Source organism: Balaenoptera physalus (genome assembly GCF_965194825.1).
Source record: "Balaenoptera physalus genome assembly, chromosome: 10".
In the NCBI taxonomy this organism is placed as follows: Eukaryota; Metazoa; Chordata; class Mammalia; order Artiodactyla; family Balaenopteridae; genus Balaenoptera; species Balaenoptera physalus.
Genome location: NC_138889.1, coordinates 8302073 through 8329208, shown reverse-complemented (window position 1 = coordinate 8329208; position 27136 = coordinate 8302073). Strand labels below are relative to the sequence as shown.

At 50.8% G+C, this 27136-nt stretch overlaps 1 protein-coding gene across 4 annotated transcripts in view; it reads right to left on the bottom strand.

Annotated features, from left to right (window-relative positions):
* The window catches only part of KIRREL3 (kirre like nephrin family adhesion molecule 3), a 555536-nt gene that overhangs the window by 62286 nt on the left and 466114 nt on the right, over window positions 1–27136 (bottom strand). For all 4 annotated transcript variants that reach the window (XM_082476257.1, XM_082476258.1, XM_082476260.1 and 1 more), the window contains one exon: window positions 24263–24412. In XM_082476257.1, coding sequence (XP_082332383.1) covers window positions 24263–24412 — 150 coding nt within the window. The remainder of the gene's footprint in view (window positions 1–24262; window positions 24413–27136) is intronic.

The following is a 27136-nucleotide window of genomic DNA, read 5'->3' as shown; positions in this document are numbered from 1 at the left end:
GTAAACCCTGCTCTCCAAACATGACATAACACACCAAACAAACCCTGATTGTAATGTTTGGCAATTTCTAGGGTATAAATCCTCCCATTATGGCCAGTTACAAGCTGCCGACGTGTTGTCACTGGATGCAGAGCTGGGAAGAGACGTCCGCCAACCCCTCTCCTGGGCAGAACGCACTGTGCCAGGGTGAGGGCCCTGAGCTTCGCTTCAGACCTTCACAGTTCATGCTCACGTTCAGTACTCGTCTGATTTTCATAACAGCCTTTTAGATGGGCAGCTATTCTTATGCCCATTTATCAGATGAGAAAACTGGGGCTCAGAGATGAACTGATTTGTTCAAGGTGGGAGGGGAGGGCTATGTGTCCCTGCTGGGAATGCCAGCCAAGCCGAGGCAGGGCGGCCGGGCGGGAAAGGAGTGGAGGGCACCCTGCCTGGTTTAGTCCCCTGGCCGCTCCTCCCTCAGTCCGAGCTGACCTGGACACTTGCAGAGGAAGGTAAACTCCCTTAGCTAATAGGTGACCTTGGTGGTCATTCATCTGTTCTGCGGACTCTACTGACAGCGGTTGTGTGCTGGGCCTGGGCTCGGTGCTGGGTGCAGAGGGCAGGGAGACCAGGCCCTGACCACCGGAGACACGCAGTCCAGGTGGGGAGACATCCACACAGCACAGGACTGTGTGGTGAGGGCTGTCACGGGGAGCGTAGGACGCATGGGAACCTAGAAGGGACCCTAAATCAGAGGCCGGGGAAGGCCGAGGCCTGGAGGGGCCTGGGCGGCACGGGGGGTGGGGAAGAGCGAGGAGAGGCGTCTTCCACACAGAGGAAGAGAGAGAACCGTGTGATTAACACTTGGGAGAGGATGAGTGAGGGGGTACCCTGCAGTGGGGAGAGCGGAGGCTGGAGGGAGGCGGGTCCTAAGCCGGACACTCCTGGTCCCCAGTGCCTTTTCAGCTCTGCCCCTCTGTGGCTGCATTCCCTGAGCGTGCTCAGACTCTGTGAGTTTGCTATGAGAATCTGGAGCAGCATGAGGCAGATGCCAGCCTGGTCAGCCCGTCAAAGCCGTATTTGGATTTGGGATCCTGAGAAACTGACCTCCTATTTGCCGGTCTTAAATCCCGGCTCCCTGGAACCCACTGGAGGCAGAAAAGGTGTCTGCTGTCCTGCCCTCCCTGCCCCCAGCCCCAGAGCAACTCCCCGCAGAGGGCAGGGCTGGTGTGTGGTCGGCAGGTGCCCACACATGGCTTCTGGCCACAGGATGCCATGGCCGGTAGGAGCCCACGGGGCAGGTTGTGTGTCAGGGAGAGGGGCTCCCCATGCAGATGGCTGACCAAGGGCCAGGTGGCTGAGACCCCACCCTGCTCTGGGTGCCCCGGGGCAACAGGGCACTTCTGGTGCATTTGCCACTAGGGGAGGGACATGTGCTTTGGAGCCCTAAGCAGCTGTGTAAGAAGTTCACTGCCCTGAGGCCACTGCGCTGGAGAGACCACGTGGAGAGACCACACAGAGATGGAGAGAGAGGCCGAGGAGCTGGCACTCCAGCCCCCTGACGCTCACATATTCCCAGCCCAGGCACCAGACATGCAAATAAAGGAGACTTTGAGATGACCCAGCCCCACTGGGCTCTGATGGCCATGACACACCCGGAGCCAGAACAGACCGGCTGAGCTGGGTTTAGCTTCTTGACCTGCAGAAACGACGAGAATTTAATAACTGATTCCTGCTGTTTTAAGCCCCTGGGTTTGGGGATGACTTGTTATGTAGCAACAGAGAACTGGCGCAGACTTTGCAAAGGTATCTGCGCTCAGAGCATCATGAGGCACCGTGCTGCTCGTCACGGGCTTTCCTTTACACAGGCACCTTTCTCTCTGTGATAACCCAGGAGGCTGGTAGGCCAGGTATTCTTAATCCTCATTTTATAGACGAGAAACCGAGGGTCAGAGAGTCCGAGCGATGTGGACAAGGGCAGGCGGTACTAGGGCTTAGGGATCTGATAATAAGTCCAAGCTTTCTCTACCACCCATGGCTCCATTCCAACTCACTGCTCACCACGTGGGAACCCAAGTCTTTGGCCAAGCTCAGAGTGAGGGGTGGGTGTGATGGAGGCAGCAGGAAGGAAGGACTCTGGGGAGGTCGGGTGAAGGGGGGCCGTTCCTGGAAAAGGAGGTTAAATCCAGGGTGGGTATCAAGAAACCGAGAGCATGGGGAGGGGGAGGGGTGAGATGTGACAGGGTGAGAGAGTGGCATGGACATATATATACTACCAAATGTAAAATAGATAACTAGTGGGAAGCAGCCGCATAGCACAGGGAGATCAGCTCGGTGCTTTGTGACCACCTAGAGGGGTGGGATAGGGAGGGTGGGAGGGTGGGAGGGAGGGAGATGCAGGAGGGAAGCGATATGGGAACATACTGTATATGTATAACTGATTCACTTTGTTATAAAGCAGAAGCTAACACACCATTGTAAAGCAATTATACTCCAATAAAAAAATAAAAAAAAATTAAAAAAAAGAAACCGAGGGCTAGCCTTGGACTCCCATCTCCTCCAGGTCAGCACCCTGAACAGGAGCCCTTAGAAAAGTTGGGGGTGGTGCGGTGGTAGGCATGGGTGTCCAGGCTGCGGAAGCAGGGCTCAGCCAAGGGGGACAGACACAGATCCTAAGTCCAGGAAACTCTGTCTGGACCCCCGGGAGCTGGGGTTGCCCTCACCCGAGTGCCACGATCATCCACAACTCCTTCTTGGAGGGCCAAGAGGGTGTAGGGGTCCTGCTGGTGAGGAACAAAGGGTGGAGGGAACAGAGGGCCCACTCGTGGAGCTGGGGTGACGGCAGAGGAAAGCAGTCCTGGATTCCCCTGAGAATCCTTTCAGGTAGCAAGTCAAATACTTAGCCGGAGCAGCTGCATAAACTAGTATACTTTACGTGGGGCGGGGGTGACCTCTGCAGGTACCTGAGCTTGGGGCCTGTTTGGCTGTGTGTGTGCTCGTGTGTGTGCGTGTGCGAGTGTCCCCCTCTCACCAAAACAACACGAGGGGCTGTTGTCTGTGGGCCTGGCGTCTCTGCCGTCTCTCACCCGCATAGAGCAGGTCGAGGGTGGACCCGCCTGGTAATTCGGGAGGTTCAAAAAAAATCATTCGGGTCTCCCCAGGGCACCAGCCCACGCCACCAGATTGATCGTGTAATGGCCACACTGCACTCTTCCAGGGCTGTTAGAGCGTCTCTCTGCTCGGGGAGCCTAGAAGACTCTTCTTGCATGAAGATACTCAAGCCCAGATTTCCTCTCTTCACGGTGAACCACTTGGAGAAGGTGTCACTTTATTCAGCAGGTGAAGGAAGCAGCCGAGCGCACAGGTGAGAGTGTCCAGCAACGCGTAACCCCGTCTCCGCTGGCCTTTCTTCTCCTGGCGGTGCCTGCCGCTCTTGGGGAGGGAGACGCCCCCGCCATGGGTCCTGGATAGGACTTTAGTGTGGCTCCTCCTTCAGTGACGAGGACGTTCTCTGAGCCAAGCCTGGGGCTGAGCCTGGAGATTCCCAGATGATTAAGCCGTGGTCTCTGGCTCCCAGTGAGCCCCCAGCCCCAGAGCCCTGCAGGTAATGGCAGGTGTCTGGCTCAGAGACAAGTGTTGTCCCCATTTCACAGATGAGGAAGCTGAGGCTCAGGGAGTTCAGGTGATTTTCCCAAAGTCACACACTAGTGTCTTTTGATCATGTCCACTGCGTCACTCTGGGCAGTGGGGGTGGCCTTCGAACCCCGAGAACCCGAGATGGGGGAAAGAAGGGGAGCACAGCAGGGAGTTCAGCTTCTTCCTCCAAATGATGTCATCAGCTGAGACAAAAAGGAGATGGTTGAGGGGAAAAATGTGCATTTCTGCACTCCGACTTCCCCCTCGCACTAATTTTAATCTAATTTGATCGTGACATTCCTCGGTAAAGAGCAGCTTCCCTCTAATACGCCAGGCTCTTCCCCTCGACCCCGCAGTCGTGTTCCTAATCAGCCAGCGTATCAGGGAAGCCTCGCCGCTAATTGTCGCGAGGCCCAGTCCTACCGTGTGCGCCAGGTACGGGATGGCAGCAAGAGGTAATTATAATCAGACCTAATTAGTAATTATAACAGATCCTGACTAGAAATGGTTTTCAGTTAAATATTCCCAGGGAGGTGCTAATAGCCCCCGGGGCTCCTGAGAGCCACAGACACAGGGGGAGGGGCTTGTGAGGAGTGGGTGACCTCACATCTGTGGTTTTCATCCTCTGAGCTTCCACTGAGTAAACAGACTCAGAGGAACTCGTGGCTCAGAGGCCAGGAGGTGGGTGGACCCACGGGGGCAGAGCCCGACTGGTATCCGGGTCACCTGGCACCTGTGGTGGCACTTTCCCCTGCACATCAGAGACTGAGGTCTCTCACCCCACAGGGCTGCCCTCAGTGGGTGTGCAGCAAATGCCAATTATTAACTGGCTCAGGAGCCCGAGGCATGGAAACTTCTGGATCATTAAAGAAACTGTACATGGCTTAGGCATCATGGGATATTTACAGTTAAAATCATAGTTGAATTGAATGGGATGAAAGGCATGCATAGAAGTTCCCTGGCTAACGAAAAGCGAAGGGGGTGACTCTGACCCCCACTTTGGTACCCTCTCTCTGGGCACTTCTTTCTTTTTTGTCTCTAGCAAGGGCTTTGGCAAAGTCTTGGTTGTCCTGCCTTCTGTTGACCAGGATCTAAGTAGCCAATGCCTCCCTGCCTTCAGATCCATGCCCCATACACCATGTGGTTCTCTTCCTTGGGGCCATCAGATTTGGTGATGAACTTCCTCAAGCACCTGCGATGGCTCCGCGCTTATGATTATTTCTTTTAAACAACATCACTCTTTCTAGTTTCCCAGTCTCAGCAGATGTTCTCAAGTTTGCACGTCTTTTTATTTATTTATTTATTTATTTATGGCCGCACTACGCGGCTTGCGGGATCTTACTTCCCCGACCAGGGATTGAGCCTGCGCCCTCGGCAGTGAAAGTGCGGTGTCCTAACCACTGGACCACCAGGGAATTCCCTGATTATTTTAAAATAATCTACCAAATAATTTAAATAATTAGTCTACTAAAATTCTACTCATTCTTCCAAGGGAGAGTTCAATAGTCACTTCCTCACAAAGGCCTCCCAGACTTTCTCAGTTGAAACGAACACTTTCTCTGTATTTTGTTTACACACGCAAACACTTCCTTCCTTCTGCTTTGTATGATTGTTAAATGGTTTGTATGTTTTCTCTTTCCCATGGTGATAAACTCCTTGAGGGCATAGACGATGTTTTATACCTCCCCTTTGCATCTACGTGATGCTTTTACACATAGTAAGAATTTAATAAAGACTTAGTGGGTAAAACAGGGAGTGAATTAATGAGAAGCTTCCACCCATTGGCTGCATTATGACATCAACGCAAATGGTGGCGGGAAGCTGACCTCTACGCCTCCAGGTCCAAGTCTTTGACCCTGTGTCTACTGTTGGATGCTGTGGGGTTTTTGCGGCAGGATTAGATGGCCTTTGGCCAGGAACGCCTGAATACTGTTTAAACGAGCCTTCCCAGAGCCCCATGCGGCTATTGAGCACTTGAAGTGGGTCTAGTGCCACTGAGGAACTGTAGTTTTAGTTTTATTTAATTTTAATTGATTTGAAACTAAAATTAAATAGCCCCTTGTGGCTGGTGGCTGCCATATTGGACAGCAAGATCTAGAGGCTCCACTGGGAGTCCTCAGAGACCCATCGCCCAGGGCAGCACGAAGGGCCTGGAACCAAAGCCCATTTTGTATCAAACGAGGTTGCTCACAAGTTATTCCGGTGACTCACATTCATTCAGTTGAAAATGGGATCTATTTTTAGTGCATTCTTACTTTTTCGGTGCTGATGTGGGTATGATGTTGATGGTAACTCTATTAACTGGAAGCTTAACCGGGGAAGAGCCTCTCCTTGGCCACGTTGGGGAACGTGAGTCATTTCGCTCAGTTCACTGCCTGCGGAGCAGACCCGCTCCAGCCCATCCTGGGCCCTGTTTCTGGGCCCCACCCTATACGGGGCATTTCCATACCAGGCAGTGAGTGGCAAAGAGAGTTCAGCTCCAAGCTCTGGGCTCTTTACAAGAGATCCTCTGTTAGCAGGGAAGGAATAGGCTTCTACTCTTCTAGGCCAAACTGATTGAATTGTCCAAACTCTTCTCACACTTGAAACCTCACCTAAAACTGGTTCAACCCTGCCCTTGGTGACTCCCCTGGCACGACTGGGTGCTGCTGGCCTTCTGCCTTCCCTCCTCTCCTTTCGCGTTCCTGTTTCTCGTTTAACCTTCGATTCTCCCTGTGAGCTCCCCGAAGGCAGGTCTGGGATGGGCAGGACCAGGGGCGGCAGATTCAGTGCAGGTAACGGGAGGCATGGAGTGCCCCAGGTGAGCGGGGGCAGGTAGCCGTACCGCCCCAGACGGAGCAGCCATCCCACATGCTGCAGGCGAATGGGCCTGATGTTGCCAGATCTTTGCAAGGGAAGCCAGAATCTGTGTTTTTAATACATAACCCTTCAGAACCTGAAATGTTGGCGATGAATTTAAAAAACTCTAAAGATGCTTTGGGAGCCAACCAGATGCAGCTGTGTGCCGGATCTGGCCTGCCAGCTGCCACTCGTGAGCCTGGGCTCAGTGAGTCATAGGGTCCCTGCCCACTCTGCTATCTCTCATTCTTTGGCCGACCCCACGCCGCCTCACACAGAGGAGGCATCTGACACATCCTGTTGGACAGAGTCCCAGACTCCTCATGTGTGCGAGGCCCAGGGGACTGTCCTGGGAATGCTGCCCACAGCAGCCAGCCCACTCCCTGGGGTAAGATAAGATGTGGCAGCTCCTCTGCCCGGTGGCCATCAGTAGAATCCATCCCCTCTGGGCGGGCGCACCTCGGAGGGAAAGCGATTCAGTTAAGCTCCGTTCACAGTGGCGAGGGCTAACATCCTCCCCCCAGAGAACCAGCTCCTGCTGTGGATCTTTAGGACCAGGGTCTGGAGAATCACTCTCCTTGTTTTTTCCTTTTGGTGCTGTATCTCTAGTCAATAAATAAGTGGGAAATAAAGGATTCGCAAGAAAATGGAATGCAGTCAAAAGGTAAATTGTGAGCTTAAAAGCCCCTAAGAGTCTGCCACAGACTTGGAAATGTTTCCTGGTTTGACGCGCTCGTCTGTAAGCCCAGCTTTCTGCGCTCCGATTTGCATCTCGGAAAGGTAATCTTTAAAAGTTATTTCCCTCGGTTGCATTTCATTGGTGTAGAAACTGAACAGACTGTTGTATTACAATAATAACGTCAACAATGAACCTCCCTTCGCCTTAATTATTTTTCTGTCTTGCCAATGGAACCCTTTTAATAAGATTTATAGGTGGTGGGGAGGTGGGGTGAGCGGGTGTGTGGCTCAGATAATGGGCCAAGCTGATTTCCCCTCACTGGGTGTCACAGGTATAAAAACATGAACTAAAAGTGTCACAGCACTTAAGTAATAATAATGTCAACATTTCACCTGCCTCCCCCTTAATTATTCTTCTTTCTCACTCTTGCCATCTGAACCTGTTCAGGTGAGATTCCTGCACAGATAAAAACCAAGGGCTCTCATTCTCTTAGGCAGATAAGCTGCTGCTTTTCTGCGATTCTGTGTGGAAAGGGGGCTGTGAGTGGCAGAAAGGCTTTCTCTCATATCTTCCTGGGGGGCGGTTTCTGAGCCTGTGGATCATGGATGGACCAATGGCCGTGGGCAAGGAGGGCAGGTGACTGTGAAGGCAGACGTGGGCACTGGGAAGGGCACCCTGGCCTGGGAGGCAGGCGGGCACCAGAAGCTGGGCACAGAGGAGGGGCCGTTTCTGTACTCCTGCTCTCTCCCATAGGTGCCCCTAGGCAGGAGTGAATGGGTCTCATTGGACTGGTGGGGAGAGGTCCTGATTAAACATACCACTAGGTAAACTACCGAGGTGGTGGGCAAGGCAGCTGGGATAGCCCTAGCTTTACTGCTAGTTTGCTGAGTGGCCTTGGGGAAGTAACCCAACCATTCTGAGCCATAGTTTCCTAAAAATGAAGATGTTGGTCTAGATTAGCCATTCTTAAATTTTGGGGAGCTTATTGACTGACTCCTTTAAACATGTGACACCTCTCTCTGGAAATACACATCTTCATTCAGAATTTTGCATCCAATTTTATAAGGATAAAAGACTTCACTCCCAAATACTTGGCATCGCCCTTGGCTCCTGCTGTTCTCTTCGACTGCTGTCCACTGCTTCCACTGCTACCATCCTGGTCTGAGTCCCATCACCTCTCATCTGTATCACTGTAAGAGTCTCTCACAGGTCTCCTTCCCTGGCCCTCTTACAGTCTGGTCTCAATCCAGCAGCCAGGGTGGGGCTTTTAAAATGTAAGTCAGATCATGTCACTCCTCTCTTTAGAATCCTTCAATGACTCTGCTTTTTCACTTCAAGTAGGGATTTTCCCCCAAGAGTCACAGCTAAATCCTTCACCTCTCAAGTCTGTTCAGAAGCCACCTTCTACAGAGAAAATCTGAATAGAACTATGTCAAGTAAAAAAATTGAATTAATAATGAAAAATCTTCCCACAAAGAAAACCCCAGGCCCAGACAACTTCACTGGTGAATTCTATCAAATATTTAAAGAATAAATATTATCAATCCTTCACAAAATCTTCCAGAATGTAGAGGAGGAAGGAACACTTCCTGACTCATTCTACAAGTCCAGTGGTACTCTGATACTAAAGCCAGACAAAGACATCACAAAATAACTACAGACCAGACTGTCCATTGTGAATATAGATAAAACCCCTCAACCCACAATTAGCAAACTGAATGCAGCAACATAAAAAAGATTATACACCATGACCAAATGGGATTTTCCCCAGGAATTCAAGGTTGGTTCGACATTTGAAAATCAATTAATATAATCCATATTAATAGAATAAAGAACAAAAACCACATGATCATCGCAATTGATACAGTGAAAGCATTTCACAAAACCCAATGCCATTCATGGTAAAAGCTCTTAACAAGGTAGGAACAGACGGAAACTTCCTCAACCTGATAAAGGGCATCTATGAAAAAAGTAGAGCTAACATTATACTTTATGGTGAAAGACTGCATGCTTTCTTCTAAGACTGGGAATAAAGCCAGGATGTCTGCTCTCACGACTTCTATTCAACTTTGTACTGGAAGTTCTAGCCAGTCCAATAATTTAAAAAAGGCATCAGATTGGAAAAGAAAAAGTAAATCTATTTTTATTCTTAGACAAAATGATACTGCATGCAGAAAATCTTAAGAAATTCACAAAAATTATTAAAACCTAAAAAATGAGTCCAGCAAGGTTACAGAATCCAAGATCCATATATAAAAATCAATCACGTTTCTATATATTAGCAATGAAAAATCTGAAAGTAAAATTAAAACAATTCCATTCAGAGTAGCATCAAAAAGAATAAAATACTTAGGAATAAATTTACCAAAAGAAATATAAGACATACACTGAAAACCATAAAATGTTGCTGGGAAAAACTAGAGAACTAATTAAATGGAGACGTATTCTATGTTCATGGATTGAAAGACTCAATATTGTTAAGATTACAATTTTCCTCAAATTGGTCTGTAGCTTTAGCACAATTTCTATAAAAATTCCAGCAACCGTTTTGCAGAAATTGATAAGTTGATCCTAAAATTTATGTGGAAATACAAGGAACTCAAAATAGCTAATATCATTTTGAAAAAAAACAAAATTGGAGGACCTTCTTTTCCTGACTTCAAAATTTAATATAAAGCTATTAGTAATTAAGACAGTGTGGGACTCACATAAGAATAGACATATAGATCAATGTATCATAATTGAGACTTGAGAAATAAACCCTTACATTTTTGGTCAGTTGATTTTTTTTTAAATTTCTTAATATTTTACTTATTTATTTATTTACTTATTTTTGGCTGCATCGGGTCTTTGTTGCTGTGCGCGGGCTTTCTCTAGTTGTGGCGAGCGGGGGCTACTCTTTGCTGTGGTGCACAGGCTTCTCATTGCAGTGGCTTCTCTTGCTGCGGAGCACGGGCTCTAGGCACACGGGCTCAGTAGTTGTGGCTCGCGGGCTCTAGAGTGCAGGCTCAGTAGTTGTGGCGCATGGGCTTAGTTGCTCCGCGGCATGTGGGATCTTCCTGGACCAGGGCTCGAACCCCTGTCCCCTGCATTGGCAGGCGGATTCTTAACCACCGTGCCACCAGGGAAGTCCCGGTCAGTTGATTTTTGACAAAGGCAATTTGGTGGGGGAAAGGGTAGTCTTTTTCAACAAACAATGCTGGAACAACTGGATAGCTCTATGCAAAAATGATGAATTTAATTCCTTACTTCACAAAGTACCTAGAAATTAACTTAAAATGAATCATAGACTAGATGTAAGAGCTAAAACTGTAAAACTTGTAAAGAAAACATAGCAGTAAATTTTTGTGACCTTGGGTTAGACGGAGTTCTTAGGTAGAATATCAAAAGCACAATCCATAAAAGAAAAAAAAATACTAAATTGGGCTTAACATTAAAAGCTTTTGTGCTTCAAAAGATACCATTAAGAAGATGAAGAAACAAGCCACAAACTGAGAGAAAATATTCACAAGTTATATATCTGATAAAGGACTTGTATCCAGAGTGTGTAAAGAACTCTTACAACACAATAATAATAAGACGAGGGCTTCTCTGGTGGCGCAGTGGTTGAGAATCTGCCTGCCAATGCAGGGGACACGGGTTCGAGCCCTGGTCTGGGAAGATCCCACATGCCACGGAGCAACTAGGCCCGTGAGCCACAACTACTGAGCCTGCGCGTCTGGAGCCTGTGCTCCGCAACAAGAGAGGCCGCGATAGTGAGAGGCCCGCACACCGTGATGAAGAGTAGCCCCCACTTGCCACAACTAGAGAAAGCCCTCGCACAGAAACGAAGACCCGACACAGCCAAAAATAAATAAATAAATAAATAAATAACAACAACAACAAAAAAAATAAGACGAGTGATACGGTCTAAAAATCGGCAAAAGATTTGTATAAACAGAGCAAAGAAAATAAAAAATGGATAATTATCAGATCCAAAGATGCTTAACACATGAGTCATTAGGCGAATGCAAATTAAAAGCATAGTGGAACACCACTTTGACCCACTAGATGGGTTATAACAGAAAAGCCAAACAACACCCAGTGTTGATGAGGATGTAGAAAAACTGGAACCCTCATACACTGCTGGTGGGAACAGAGTAAAATGATGCAGCCACTTTGGAAACTCTGAAAGCCCTCAACCCCAAATTAGCAAACTGAATACAGCAACATAAAAAAAGATTATACACCATAACCCAATGGGATTTTCCCCAGGAATTCAAGGTTGGTGCCACTTTGGCACTTTTTAAAAAAAGTTAAGTATAAACTTTCCACACGGCCTAGCTAGTCCACTTCCTAGGAATCTACCCATGAAAAATGAAAGCACATACGTACACTTGGATTTGTATGTGAGTGCTTACAGCAGGATTATTCATAACAGCCTCAAACTGGAAACAATCCAAATGTCCATCAAGTGATGAAGGGATAAACAAAATGTGTCAAACCATACAATGGGATACTAAAAAGAAATGAACTATGGACACTTGCCACAACACAGATGAATCTCAAAAACATGACGCTAACTGAAGGAGCCGGACACAAAGGCCACATATTTTGAGTCTATTTATATGAAATATCCAGAAAAGGCAAACCTATGAAGACACAAAGCTGATCAGTGGTTGCTGGGTCTGGAGGTGGGAGCAGAGATGGACAAGGTATCTTTTTAGGAAATGGCCTAATACTGGATTATGGTGATGCGTGCATAACTCTATCTACTAAAAATCATTGAGTTGCGCACTTAAAATGGGTGGATTTAATGGTATATAAATTATACCTCAATAAAGCTCTTAAAAAATAAAGGGGAAGATGAAAAAGGACACTTCCTCTGGGAAGTCTACCCTGAGTGCTCAACCTGCTCTTTTCCCCAGGAAACCCCACCCCTTATACTCTGCTCTCCATTTTTTGATAGCACTCACCACCTTCTAATAAACTATCACATTTTCTTCTTGTATTTATTTTTTATTGATGAACTCTTTGCTAGAATAGAAGTTCCGCGGAGTCAGGAGATTTTAGTCTGTTTTGATTACTGATGTATATTCCCCATGCCTAGGACGGTGCCAGGTGTGCAGAAGGTACATAGATGTATGTTGAAAAATGTAATGAAGGAAGAAGGCTTGATTGGCAGGTTCCTTCTGAAACGGAGAAGGACCCTGTGGTTCTTCCCCACCATGTCCGCCACCTGCCCTTTGTCTGTAAATAAACTTTAGCCAAAGAAGAAGTTTAATCAGAGAAGTGAGAAAATGCGGAAGCAAAAGGGAAACAGCCAAACAGGACAAAATAATAATAGTTTAGTCATTAAGCAAAGTTAAGGACCTTTAGTTCCTCCTCAAAGGTTATAGATAATATTCTGAGACATATCCTGTGAGGTGTCTGGTAGATACCGAAATCCTCATCAGGTGGAAGAAGTTAACTGCATGGTGACCGGACTGTAGCCATGACATAAGCTGCCACAATTCTGAGAACTGGCCTCAAAGAAATGGGAACAAACCGACCCTGGAACTGAAGACTAAGTACTTAAGACAGTCAAGATGACACTGATCAGATGACCGCATGACCAATTTCAAGATGACTGTCAGAGCTGACTGTGCTGTTTCTACATGTAGCCCCCTCCCTCTGCCTGTAAATGCTGGAAACTCCCCTTTAGAAGCTCTTGCCCACTGATTGACGGGGGGGGGGGGTCAACCTTTGGACAAGAGTCTGCCCTCTCCCCCAGTTGCCGGCCTCCGGAATAAAGCAAACTTTCCTTTCCACCAATCTTGCCTCTTGAGTATTAGCTTTCGAGCAGCGAGCAGCTAGACACCACTTTTGGTAACACTTATAGCTCTAATATTCTCTCATCAAGGTTTGGTTTTGGGGGAGCTTCTCTTGGTCCTTAGTAGAACTGTTGCCCAGGTCAAGTTGGTATTTGAGGCTGGGGCTGGAGGAGGGACAGGGCAGTCCCAGGTGACCCTTGCTCAAAGCCAGCCATTCTCTGTCTTGCAGAGTCAGAAAGGACTAGTTTTCTCTTCCCAGGCATCGTGCAGCCTCCAGTTTATTTCTTTTTTTGACCTCAGTCAACCCATCTGCAAAACAATTTCTCTGGATCACCTTATTGAACGTGTGTCTTTCTCTGTGTGTAGACAGAGGGGAAGCGAGTGGAGGGCGTGTTTGCGGCCAGAGCGTGGCCAGCTCTTCCGGGAGGATGGCTGTGGGACCACTAGCCTGCTCCCCAGTTTCTTGCCTTCCACCCTGGAGGCTGCAGTGGTGTTCCTGGCACTGGGTGATTTCTCAGCTGCTGACACCTTTCCTGACATATTTACATATGGAAAGTTCTCCCTTCCTACAAACATTTACAAACACCTTGATCGACTTGTGAAAATGTGAAACTCTTTTGGAAGCCAGCCTTCGTGGGCTGTAGGGCTCAGCTATTGATTTCTGCGAGACAGGGGCAGCTGTGTGGGCTTCTGGGTGCCTACGAACCTCCCACTTAGGAAAACCTCCACAGGGACAGAATAATTTAGAGGCCCAGGGCGACGGGAGAAGAAGCAGCGGGCCGTCCCCTGATGATGAGACTTATTGGGATGGAAAATGGACGCTGTGGGTCCAGGGGCCCTGGCTCCCGTGGCACATCTGGAGAACAGGGCTGCCGGGACAGGTTTTCTGGAGCCTTTGGTTTGACTCTGGGGGCCTGGGCAGTGAGAGGGCTCAGACAGGGCTCCTGGAGCTCCCTGGGGCTGGAAAGAGACTTGCGATCCTAAGGGGAGGAGTCAGGCAGCAGTAAGTGTGAACAGAGTTTTGGGAAAGGGGCGGGGCTTGACTTAGCAGAAAGGGCAAGGGTTTTCGAGCCAGAAAGACCCGAGTTCAGGTTCTAGCCCTTTTTCTTTGTTGTGGTGTGACCCGGGGCAAGTGAATGGGCCTCTTGGGTGTCAGCCTCCTCATCCGGAAAAGGAGACCTCAGGCCTGCCTGCCACAGATGGTGAGAAGTTTAAAAAAGGTCCCTGTGTGGATGACCGAGCAGGTGAAGATTCCCGAAATGCTCCTCTCTAGCTGGACCTACAGCAAAGGGCTCATCCCAGCACAGCGGCAAAGTAACAAAGCTCTGGCCGTTCCCAGTCCCAAGGTGGCTCTGGGCATCCTTCCTCTGCAGAAAACTGCCTGCAGGGAGAGACTGGCTCCCGGCTTCTGCGGGCCGGCATCGCATCCTCTGTCACCGTGGGCTCCTCTGCTGGCCCAGGATGCGGGGGCTCTTGGGAGCGCTCCTGGGAGTCTGCCTTGGGGTTGTGTGACTTCATCTCTAACCTCCCTTGCCCATTGGCTGCTGGGGGAAGGCTTCCATTTAGTGGCATTTTCTTTCTCATTTCATGCTGTAATGGAGATTCATTGCTAGTTTTAAATCCATAATTTGCCATGAAACCCTCGTCCCTGGCCCGGGCTGAGGTCGGAGCGGAGAAATAGTGGCTATTCTTACCCTTTCAAGGTCCCGCTGTCCACCCCAGCCTCTCGGGTTTTCCCCAGGGCTGGCCTCGGGCAGAGTCCTGGGCGTGACACCTGTGCTGCCCCACAGGTTGGAGCCAGGAGGAGGCCCTTCACTCCTGGGGGACTGGCTGTGTTTGCCCCTCTCTGCTGGCTGTGACTCTTCCCTCTTCTTCATTCCTCCTTAGGGGGAATCAGTGGAGAAGTGGGCCTCGTGCTGGGGGTGTCATGCTTCGCCTACTCCATTCTTTTCTGGGCCTGACAAGGAGCGGGGTCACCGAGATTTGTCTATTTCCCAACAGTTACTATTGTCTTGATGGAGGGTTCTTGTGTCTTTTCACCGTGGGCGCACTGATGAATCTGCCAAGCTCTGAACTTTGTGTGTGGGTGTGTGTGTGTGCACACCAGTGCATTTGTCCTTGATGCACGGTGTCATTGTGTGTCTGGATGCATAAACAGGGAGCCTGGTAAATGGCCAGTGGCCAACTGGACTTCCTGACTGAAGACCCAGGGGGCACCCGGAGAGGTGGGCTCTTGCTTGTGCTTTTTCGGGTGGGAGGGATGTTGGAGACCACGTCCAGGCCAGAGGAGGCAGCCCTGTGATGGTAGAGCTGGTGATGGCCTCCTCAAGGCAGCTACATTCTGAAAGTTACAGGGAAGTGGCCGGAATTTCACGCGTAGCCATGGAGCGGGGGGTTCCATGCTAAAGGGCTGACACCAGAGGATCAAGGTCCTGACTTTTGCAAATCTCCGTGGTCTGAGCCCACGCTGCCCTTTGCTGAGCATTGGAGCCTGTTCAGCGTCTCCCAGGGTCATGCTTGGTTACAGCGGCGGAAGGACATATTATCCTTGCTCTCAGGAGCAAGGGAAGAAGGACTCAGGGAGCAATGATCTCTAAACCATGACGGAATGAGGGAGAAGCACAGTCAAAGTGTGGAGTGGATTTGCACGCCACCTTTCCAGCTCCTGGTTTTCCCAGGGAGGAGGAAAGTGGGTCCCGAGAGGTTAAGTGTCGTGATCCCAGGTGTCACGGCTGCTCAGTGGCAGGACTGGGGCGATGATGCTCGTTTCCTGACTTCCAGGCCACAGCCCTTGTCTGGCTTGGACCTGGAGAAGTGGCGGTGCCCTGGACATGGTGGAGGCACACTCAGGACCGCAGGGCTGCCCTGGACAGCCTAAGTCACTTAATGATGGTGGGGGGGCGTGGGGGGGCAGTCAGCAGAACTAGAAATGGAGTGGTGGGGGGCCAGGAGCAGGAGGCTGAGAGCCTTGCGTACAGCAGACCCTGGGCTCCTACAAGCCTCCCTGCCTTCCCTTGTGCTGCTGTTGAAAGCAAGAGAAGCTGGAACAGGGAGGGGAGGGGCTGGCCCTGGGGTGGTCGTGCGGGTGCTTTGAGCGGTGAGCACTTCCCAGCGCCGTGTCGGGCATCTGGGCCACCTCGGCAAGGCCACTTGATTGGACCACTTAGCTCTCCTATCATTGGCTGAGTCTGCTCCAACTGCCCTTGGCGATGGCGGGTGGGGGGGGGGTGGGGGACATCCGTCCTTGCATCAGGTCTCCTCCTTCTCGGAGAGGCCCCCGCCTGCCCCCTGCCACCTACATTCAGGCCAAGAGGGGAAGTGCTGAGCTCGCCTGCATCCCTGACGGATCCCCATCCCCTCCGGAGCCTTGGGAGTCGCCCAGCATCTGTGAGTCTCCTTCTCCCCCGCACTTCCCACCATGATGGATGGGCCCTGGCTAGGGAGCAGCGGCCTCTCCTGACATCCTACTGAGGCTGAGATGAAGAACAGGGAGATGGGGGTGGGCAGAGAGGCCATTCCTCTCCACACTACATGGCCGATTAGAGGAACAGTGAGACTGTCGGTGGTGCGGTGGGGGCGATATTAGCTCACAGCAGGAGGGAGTGTCCATCGTGACTCAGCTCCAAAGTCAGTGCACCTCCACCCAATGGCTACAGGGACCTCCAGGAATATCCTCCATCTCCCCCGATCCCCCGTCAACAACGGCTATGGGCAGCCACTCGGGGGTCATATGGCATTGAACCCAAGTGTGGACCTCAGAGACCAGAACCCCACCCTCAGGGAGCTTATAATATAATTTTGGGGCTTCCCTGGTGGCGCAGTGGTTAAGAGTCTGCCTGCCAATGCAGGGGACACAGGTTCGAGCCCTGGTCTGGGAAGATCCCACATGCTGCGGAGCAACTAGGCCCGTGCGCCACAACTACTGAGCCTGTGCTCTAGAGCCTGCAAGCTACAACTACTGAGCCCATGCGCCACAACTACTGAAGTCTGCGTGCCTAGAGCCCGTGCTCCACAACAAGAGAAGCCACAACAATGAGACGCCCGCGCACCACAAGGAAGAGTAGCCCCCGCTCGCCACAACTAGAGAAAGCCCGCACGCAGCAACGACGACCCAACGCAGCCAAAAATTAAAAAAAAAAAAAAAATACTTTGGAAGAGAGGGACCATTTGTCAGCTCCAGGTAACTCAATGACCCCAAGCCACGCCCACCTCATAAGCTACGCGAGCAGGTGGGCACAGAGTTAAACCAAGAAATCAAAGAGGGGCGAGCTCTGGCCAAAACGAGGCGGGGGGTGGGGGGCGGGTGGAATCTGCTTCTGGCCCAGGGGACCTTGCGGGTGGCCTGGGTCCCTGAGAGGGCAGAGGAGCAGGAAGGGAGAGGAAAGAGCCGGCGGCAGGGGCAGGTGTGCACGGGGTGAGGGGCCCAGCGGCTCAGGCACCATCTCCCGTCTGGAACTCTGGGAGATAAGGATGCTTTTTTTTTGTTACTCTCTCTCATCTCTGGCTTGTTCGCTGTCCCAATTTGGGGGTGATTGCAGGGTAATGAATGTGGCAGGAAACAGGCACACAGCAGAAATGTGACACGGCGCCTAAGACCAGGCTGGGCCCCAGGAAAAACACGCTTAATGAGGAGATAATGAAATCAATTCTGCTTGTCTTCCCAGGCACGCGAGCTATGAGAGGCCTGCAGGATTCGTGGATTTCTGCCTTTGCATTGGATGGAAAAGCTTCTCTAGAAAACAGAACCTGATCCCCCAGGAAGGAGGAGTTGCTTGTTGGTGTCTCTTAACGTTGCAGGAATAATAGTAACAACAACAACGAGAGGTGTAATAACAACAGCCAACACTTGCATGCCCTGCTGCATACCAGGCACTGTTGTGAGAAATGCCTTACATGTATTATTTTATGAAATCCTCTCTATACCACTAAGAGGGCAGGTACAACGATTCCCCCATTTTACACACGAGGAAACGGAGGCACACAGTGGCTGAATAACTGTCCAAGGTCACGCCACAGGTTTCAAGTGCAGGCAAGCTGGCTATCAGAGTCTGGGCTCTTAACCATGAAGCCATGTTGCTTCTGTAGACACAGCACAGCACAACACAACTCTCCCATGTATCGAGGGCGTACTATCTGCCAGGTACGGTTCTCTGTGTAATCCCCCTAGTCAGCCCCACCCCTATCACTACAGTCACTTGATGGACACTTACTGAACCCCTGGTATGTGTCTGAGCTGTGCTGGCGTGAGGGCTGCTCACTGCCTCCTAGACACTCAGTGGGGGAGACAGACATGTGAACAGTAACTTTCAATGTAATGTGCCGAGCGTTGTGATTGAGGTGGGGATGGACGGCTAAGGAGCACAGAGCGGGATGGTCGGGCCACGTGGGGTTCAGGGAGGGCTTCCTGGAGGAGGTGATATCTAAGATGAATCCTGTTAGGTGAGCAAGAGTTAGCCAAGGGAAGAAAGGTGGGAAGTGCATTCCAGGCAGAAGCACATGTGAGTGGAGGAGAGGAGTGTGGTGAGTGGAGGCCGCTGTGAGCTGGTCATTATCCTGGAGCAGCGGCTGGAGAGCAAGCCGAGGGGAGGCCTCAGAGGGCCTGAGTGCCACGGAGGGAGCTTGGGCTTTGTTCTGTGGAGGTGCTTCCTCACCCGTGAAGAGCCACTCAGACTATCCCTAAAAGTGTGACCGGGTGGCTTTCTCACCACCAGCTTCTGGAAGAATGATTTTAGAAGCCAGTGCTCCTGGGCTCTGTTTCGGCTCCGCCTGCCCTTGCTGTAGGACCTGAGTTATGCACCGGCTCTCTCTGGACCCACCTACCCAGAAGGTTAGGGGACTGGGAATTGGGGGACGCTGCCAGCAGTGTGGACTTAGAGACCTTGCCCTGCAGCTCCCCCTGCTGGAAGAGTTGCAGACAGCGCTTGTGGCTTTGAAAAATGCACAAAGTGAAGACACATTTGGACCTTATTCGTTTGCCCCAAAGTATTTGGGGTTTGACATCATTTTAAAGATGGCTTCTTCATTTAAACTGACTTACTCTCCATCAGAGTTAAGTAATTCATGTTGATTTAGGAAGCTTTATTTCTTTTTTTTTAAAAACATCTTTCTTGGAGTATAATTGCTTTACAATGGTGTGTTGGTTTCTGCTTTATAACAAAGTGAATCAGCTATACGTATACATACGTCCCCATATCTCCTCCCTCTTGCATCTCCCTCCCTCCCTCCCTATCCCACCCCTCTAGGGGGTCACAAAGCACCGAGCTGATCTCCCTGTGCTATGCGGCTGCTTCCCACTAGCTATCTATTTTACATTTGGTAGTGTATATATGTCCATGCCACTCTCTCACTTCGTCCCAGCTTACCCTTCCCCCTCCCCATGTCCTCAAGTCCATTCTCTACGTCTGCGTCTTTATTCCTGTCCTGCCCCTAGGTTCTTCAGAACCATATTTTTTTTTTTTTAGATTCCATATATATGTGTTAGCATACGGTATTTGTTTTTCTCTTTCTGACTTACTTCACTCTGTATGACAGACTCTAGGTCCATCCACCTCACTACAAATAACCCAATTTCATTCCTTTTTATGGCTGAGTAATATTCCATTGTATATATGTGCCACGTCTTCTTTATCCATTAATCTGTCGATGGACACTTAAGTTGTAAGAAGCTTTATTTCTAATGGGAGCCACAAGACAGCTGAGTTAATATTAGAACGGACCAGGAAGAAGAGGGAAATAGGATAGGAATACTGGGAAAATCCCCTTCTTAATAATTAACCTGACATCCACTATCCTTTCGCCCCCTCACTTCCAATCCCCCTTACTCTGCTCTGCTTTCTCATTTTCATAGCACTTGTTACCATCTGATATCCTACACAGCTACACAATGTACTTGCTTAATGTTTATTATGTATTGACTGTCTCTCTCTCTCTCTCTACTAGAACACGAGCTTCACCGGGGCAGGGGTGCTTTTCTCTCTCATTTACTAATGAATCTCCAGTGCCTGGCACATAATATGTGTCGATCAAATCCTTGGTGCTTGTGTTCTCCTGCTCTGGGTCCCCCAAATCCCTGCCTTCCGGGTTTTCAGGAAGTTAGAAGGATCACATCATGCAATATCACCCTTACAGCTCTGGCCCTGGAACGGTTTTGGTATTTTTCAACTCAGGGGTTCTGGCAGGTGGGAGAAGCAGCAGTGTGCATGGGTGTGTAACTTGAAAGTGCATGCCACTTAGTGGCATGTGTGTTAGTTTCATGCTCGCAACAATTCTAGGAGATTGGTATTTTTATCATCCCCATTTTATAGATGAAGAACCAGAAACTCCATCCATTCATTCAACCACTCATTCGTTCATTCACTCATTCATTAAAAATCCCCAACGTTACTGAGTATCTACCCTGTACTAAGTACTGGTTATAGAGTTGAACCAGAGGCCCAGAGGGAGCTCTGAGGACCTTGCCCAAGGTCACACGGTGAGTAAGCTGCAGGCAGGTATTCTGGCTCTCGGCCCAGCCTCTTCTCCTTGCACCACAGCTCTGCACACGTGCTGGGGGCCCTGAGCAGCGTCCCAGCAGAGCCGGCGGGGTGTGCATGGAAGCCGGATGTGGAGGAGGGCTCTGGGGCTAAGGTATACAGCCAGAATCCCAGCGCTGGGCAGGACTTTGAAAGGTCCTTTCTATAGCCTCAAAGTGGGATGTTGCCTAAAATACCCTCATCAGTTACTGTCTATGACTCAGGCACCACATGAATTCGGGTTCCAGTGGGGGATTTTCCTAAAATAGCTGGTAGAGCAAGTTGGGCTCCTTATTGCAGAAGTCGTTGCTTTCTGGGAGCCGGATGGTTCTTCATAGTAATGGGTCATCTTATTTATCGCCACCTTTATTTTACAGATGAGGACACTGAGACCCAGAGAGGCTGGGTAACAAGATCACACAGCTGGTTAATGGCAGGACCGTGACTGTTGCCCCCAAGCCTGTGGCTCTGCCCCTGACACCACGATTCCGGAGGTGTTCTGTGGGGTGGAGGGGCGCCCAGACCTTGCCTTGCTCAGCTTCACAGGATCTGCCCCTTCCCCTTTTCCCTCTCTGTCCCCTGGCTCCTTCCCTCCGTCTCCCTGAGGTAGCAAGTGCTCGGCTCGCAGTGGCTCCTTGCCTGATTGCATCTGAGAGCTGGGAACACAAGGCTAATTAATGTGTCTGTGACTCTAGGCTTGGCTGCCGGGCCCGGGTCCCCATGCCCTCCCTGGAGCATGGCAGACTCTGAGCTGGCCCTCTGACTTCTCTAAGCAGGCTGCCGGCAGTTGCATATTTTAACAGTGCACATCTGTTGACTATATAATCTCTCGTATTTGCCCTTCTCACTTGGTGCTTTGATGGAAGACCCCTGGGGGTCTCGCTCTGTTCCAGCCAAAGTGTTTGCTTTGCAATTTTGCTGGAATACCATCTGATTCCTCTCTTACAACTTCTGCAGGTTCTAATCAGGCTCTTACTTTATTTAATTAAAAATCTATCTCAGGCAAATACGGACTAAATTAGGAAAGCTCTCTCATTCCTGGAACATAGGGAAAGCAGCGCCTCCCTTGGGGATCTGGCTGGGACATTTTTCCAGGCTGAGATGTCATGGCAAAGCAGATGGGATCTTGGCTGGGAAGCTGGCTGGCCAGGGTAGAAACAGCCCTCTCTCTGCTGGGACAGGAGAAGCCCTGTCTATCCACCACCGTGAATAGACCAGGCTCCCTTTCCAGAAGGCTGGGTCAGCTTCTGCCTGTAGGGCCTCCCTCCAGGGCAGTAGGTGGGGCTGTATACCATGGAGAAACTCAGCTAGAGTCCTGCAGGGCCAGGTCAAGGCTGGGACCCACAGGACCACTCAGGGGTAGGGACTTAGGGTAGCCTTGAGGAGTCAGGGGGGAATGTAGCAGAGCCTGGGGAAGCTTGAGAAGTGGTTTTTGTGGAGTCCTTATGAAAGTCTGATGGACAAATGCCAGCTCAGTCTCCCTTTCTGGCCTCAGGAATTCTACCCAGGCCGTCCTGCTAGGGTATCCTGGAAGCTCTGCCTTCCCCCTCTTCAACTGATCTCTAGACTTGTGAAACATTTCCCATCCCAAACTGCCAGAAGCCAGTGCCAGGTCAGGCCTCTGGAGAGGGAGACGGGGCAGTGAATGCCTTTTAGATGTGACCCAAGACAAAATTAAGTCTGTTCAGATCAGATGCAGAGGCCTTGCTCTCAGAAGCCTGGCTCTTAACCAGCCAGACAAAGGCAATCCTCCTGGCATTTAGGGATGTGGAGACCGGGCAGAGAGCACACTTTGCTTCTCTGAGCCTCAGACCCTCATTTGGGGCCACAATCCCCATCCCACAGGCCGGCGTCGGAACAGGCGAGGTAACATAAGTGGTTTGGAGTTGGAAAATCTGGGGTCTATTTTGAGGGCTAAATAAGCTGTGTGACCTCCCATGAGAGCCTTTGCCTCTCTGAGCCTCAACTTCCTTATCTGTAAAACTTTTGGGATAATGTGTGGACTTTGTCACCTAACTGAGATAGTAGAGAGGAAAGGAGGCTGTGACTGGCTGGGTATGACCAGGCTGAAGCTCTGATACCAGGACGTGAACTTAAGAACCAGAGGAGTCTCCATCTGCTTTCGGTCCTGCGTGAAGTCAGGAGTGCGCGCTGCTCAGGTTCCTCTCATTTTAGCATCTCTGGGACCCTCTAGAAGGGGTACAAGGGCAGGGGCGGTGCTAAATAACCTCTGGAGATGAAGATCCTACAATTCCACTTCGCAAATCTATATGGCCCTTTGCAATCCTTAAAGATCAGAAAATATATTAGACACTAAATCCTCCCCTCTCCTCCCTCAATCCCCACAGCGATTATAGACCGGGTCCCATTTTAGCCACATCTCAGGAGAGATGAAGGTGGCAGCCTCTCCCTCTAACCCAGGAGGCCCACTTCCTGGTCAATCCCAACTTACTGACCCTCCAGAGCAGGTTTATTTTTCTCACTCCTTCCATCGCAGGTGGGGGGAAACTCAGAGGTGGAAGGGGGTTTCTGAGGTTGGCCCCCAGTTCCTCCTTCCCGTCTCAAGAAGCCAAGCTCCGAGCTGGGTAAGTGGTCCTCCAGGGTCAGTCTGCTCCTGTGCTTGAGACAGTCTACCCCGTGTGCTGGCCGTGTAGATCTGAAGATAACCTGACACCCTTGTAAATATTTCATCTCTGAGCAGCCGGTGGCAAGGAGGCAGGACCCCAGCTGCTGACCCTGTTGTCAAACTTCACACCGGCTGCAGGAGGCGGGGGTGGGAGGGACTTCCCTCTTCTGGCTGCCTGTGTGCCATCCCCCACGCGTGCCCTTTGCTTCTCTGAGCCTCAGACCCTCAGCCGGGGCCACAGTCCCTGCCCCGCAGGCCGGCGTCGGAACAGGCGCGGTAACATAAGTGGAGGTGCTGAGAGGGCTGCTGTGTAGCGCTTTGCGAATGTGAGCTGTTATTACTTATGTGCCGGCGTGGCTCCCCGAGGGCCTGGCTCCTGGCTAACATCCGGCCGGAGGAGGCAGCTGACAGGGGCTGAACTCTAAGCTGGGACGAGGCAGCTGGAGGGGTAGACGAGCCCGTCCCCTGGTCTCCGGCAGGTGTGCCCGAGTCAAGGAGTGGGGACCCCTTCAGGAGGATGTCCCAGGGATGCTGGGCTCCTGGGAAGCCACGATGGAGAACGACCGAGGGGTAAAGGTGTGATTGAGCATAAGAACCTGAAATGACTTTTTCTGGGGATGATGTAGCCAGCCCGGGACCTGAGAGCCAGGATTCCCAGGGAGCAGCAAAGGGGGCAAGGAGCAGGGTCAGGGTGGTCGCTATGGATGCTGAAGTCATGGAGAGAACTGAGCTCCATGCTGAGTCTGACGGGAGGGGGTTAGATGGGGCTTTGTCAGCACCAGGGGAGGACAATTCAGAAAGAAGGGGCTCGAGGATGTGTCCCCTTCTTCTCTGGATCTCCGTCACCGAGCACAGGACCTCACATGGATCGCACGTGCAGAACATGCTTCCTGATTCAATAACTAAGCACCCAGGAGCCCCTTTTAACTCCCTAAGTGGCAGTCAAACACACTGGGGTTGGGCAAAGTCAGAGGTCAGCTGGTGCTGGCCTTCTGATGTCCAGGGCAGGAACTTTCATTTTCCCCCTTTGGGTGGGGAGGGACTGACACAGTGGGGCAGCAGTGGTCAGAGCCCAGTGGGACAACACCGGGGGGCTTTGTCCAGTGGGGAGGCCCCTCCAGTCTGGCCCCTGGCTTCCGGAGCTGAGCCCAGGGTGCTTCCCACAGCATCCTCAGCCCAGCGTACGGACGGTTCTTACCTAGGACGGTGAGGCGTGCGGGGCGGGACCGGATGGCGGCCTGGATGGCCTGGCACTCGTACACGGCATCGTCTTGCAGCTCTGCCCGCAGGATCTTCAGGTGATGTTCCCCTGACAGGTGGTTCCCTACCACCAGGTACTGTGGGTAACCTGTGGAGACGGCAGGCATATCAGGAGGGCTGGGGCGGGGGTGGAGGAGCCGGGCATGACAGACAGGCACAGCGGGGGACCGGGGGGACACCCGATCCGGGGCTGGTCTTAGGGGCTGGCAGAGCAGGAGGTGACTGCACAGGGCCCTGATCTCAGTATAAGGAGCACAAAAGAGAGTTTCCCCGGGGGGCTGGGGCAGCGTGTGTGTGTTTGTGTGTGTGTGTGTGTATGTGTGTGTGTGTGTGTGTGTGTGTACAAGGGTACTGTAGGTTTTAAGTTTAGGAATGTTGGGGAAGCTATTATTAGAGCGGGAAGGAGAGAGCAGAGATAGGGGTGCTAAGTGTGGACAGACACAGTGGGGCTGTCACCCTGGAAAGCAGCGCGCTCGGCACTGTGGTTTGCAAAGCAGACATGCATCCTAATAAGGAGACACACAGAGAGACAGAGAGACCCATGCTGAGATGTACAAACCGAGAAGACAGAGTCAGAAGGAGAGAGAAGAAGGAAAAAAAAAACTGGGAAAAGGATCAAGAGTCACTTTGGGGAAAACTTTCGTTTCAGGATGGATAGGAAGTAGAAACCGAGGCCCACCCACCAGTTCCCAGGAACTTCTGGTCACTTGGAACTGTAAGTGGCTCTTTTCTGGTCATTCCTACTACGACCCCCTGAACCCCAGGGCCTGATTAAACACTTAGGAGGCACTCGGGATACTTAAAAATTTGGGGCCTCTTACACCATGGGCAATGAATAACAGATAAATAAAAGCTTGAGAATGATAAATCATTAAGCAGCTTTCCTATGCTCTGCGGGTTGAATATAAATGCCAACATGAGTTGTGGCTGCCGGGATGGGCAGAGCCTCTCTCTCCCGGGTCTTGGACCCTCGACCTCCTTAGTTTCTCCCAGCAGGACCTGTTTTCCATCAGTCCTCTTCCCAGAGCTCTGCTTTCCCCCCACCAGTGCCTTACAGGGTCCTTCCTCCCCTCAGAGGCCCATCCACCCTCCAGCAGCCCCACACTGCTCCTCTTTCTGAAGGGCCTTCGCTAGGGCAGAGTGAGTTCTCAGAAACGTGCCATAGGAGGAGGGAATTGGGCACATTTGGCCTTTTAAAGAGAAGACTAGTGCTTAAGAGACAGAAGCAGAGACAGAGGGACGTGCCATAGCTCTCTTCAAATATTTCCAAGTCTCTTAGTGGGGGTTAGATGTGTTCATGTAGCTCCCAAGGACAGCATTAGGACCAAGGGTCAGAATGAACATGGTGAAATACTTTAGAATATTGTTAACAATTTACTGGTGTCCCACAAAAATCTGGGCTGCCAGAGGTGGTAGTGAGGTCCCCGTCACTGGCTGTATTCAAGCATACATGGGATGATCGCCTGTCAGGAATACTGCAGAGGAGATTTCTACTCTGGATGAAGTGTTGGCACTCTTAGGCCCCTTTTACCCCCCATAACCTAAGGGTCTTCCAGAGGTGGGGCAGGGCTCCCTGGGGGTGGGCTGTTAAGCAGCACCCATTTCTGGTCAGTGGAGGTAGCTGTGATCCTCCACCAGACTCCCCAGTATGTTTTTGGGGTGCATCCTGTGTGGCTGAGACTTTCAGGCTCACGTTTTCACGACTAGCATTGTCCCCATCATGCCATCAAGTGGTCCTGCCCTGCACAGCTGTTCAGGCCTGGCCGGAGATGCTACAAGGCCATCAGCTGTACCCCCAAGAGCCCGGCCGCCCCCCTGCCCGCCCTTCCTGCCCTCTGCTGGGCTTTGGGAAGGAGCCCGGCTAAGTTAAGTTGGCTCTCCCTGGGGCCGGGTGAGGGGCTGGAAGTGGGTGCTGGCGCACTGCCCCTAGCCCCTCCAGCCCAGCCTCTGGATCCCACTGTCCTGTGATTAGCCCCTGGTCTCCTGCAGGCATCTTGGCCGGAGCTTGTGTTTTTGTTGACTTGCAAGCCGTCAACAGCAGGCTTCCGCTCTCATAAACTGCTGAAAACATCAGTGATGGGTTTGTTTGTATTTGCATAATTAGGCAGCGAGCTGTGATGCTATCCCAAGGACTGACAGCATCTTCGGAAAGCACAGGCCCAGAAGCACAGATTCTGGGGAAGTTCTAGCTCCTTCCACAGCATCAATGCTCTCTCTTGCTACTCCCAGGGGAGGCAAAGTTATTGGGAGTCTGGGTTCTACAGACAAATTGCCTGGGTTCCAATGTCAGCTCTATCACTGCCTAGCACTGTTGTCTTGGGTCAGTTACTTTAACTTCTTTGCCTTTCCATTTCCTTGTCAGTAAAGTGGGGACAATGCTAGTACCTCACAGAGTTACGGTGAAGATCAGACAGGATAATCTATGTAAAGTGCCTGGCATTCAGTAAGTAGTCTATAAATGCTAGTTTAAATGAACATAACAATGACGTAGGGTAGCCAAAGAGGTCCCTGTTTTGAGGAGGGAGAGCAGACAGGGTATAAGGGCTTTTGGGGTTACGAGCCAGGGTCCCATGCATTGGGATTGGGTATTTGTTTGAATCAATTTCTTTCTCAGCTGTGATTCTATTTACCTGCCAAACAAAGGGGAAAAGCCTTCTTTTTCTACCCGTGGATGATTGTAGATTTATGAGATAATGTCTGAGAAGTATTTGAGCTTCTTAGAAGAAAAATGTTCCATCAGTATGAGGGAGTGTATTTATAAATCACTTCCTTCGACTGTTTTTTTCCAGCTTTGGTGACCAGAAAGATAGTA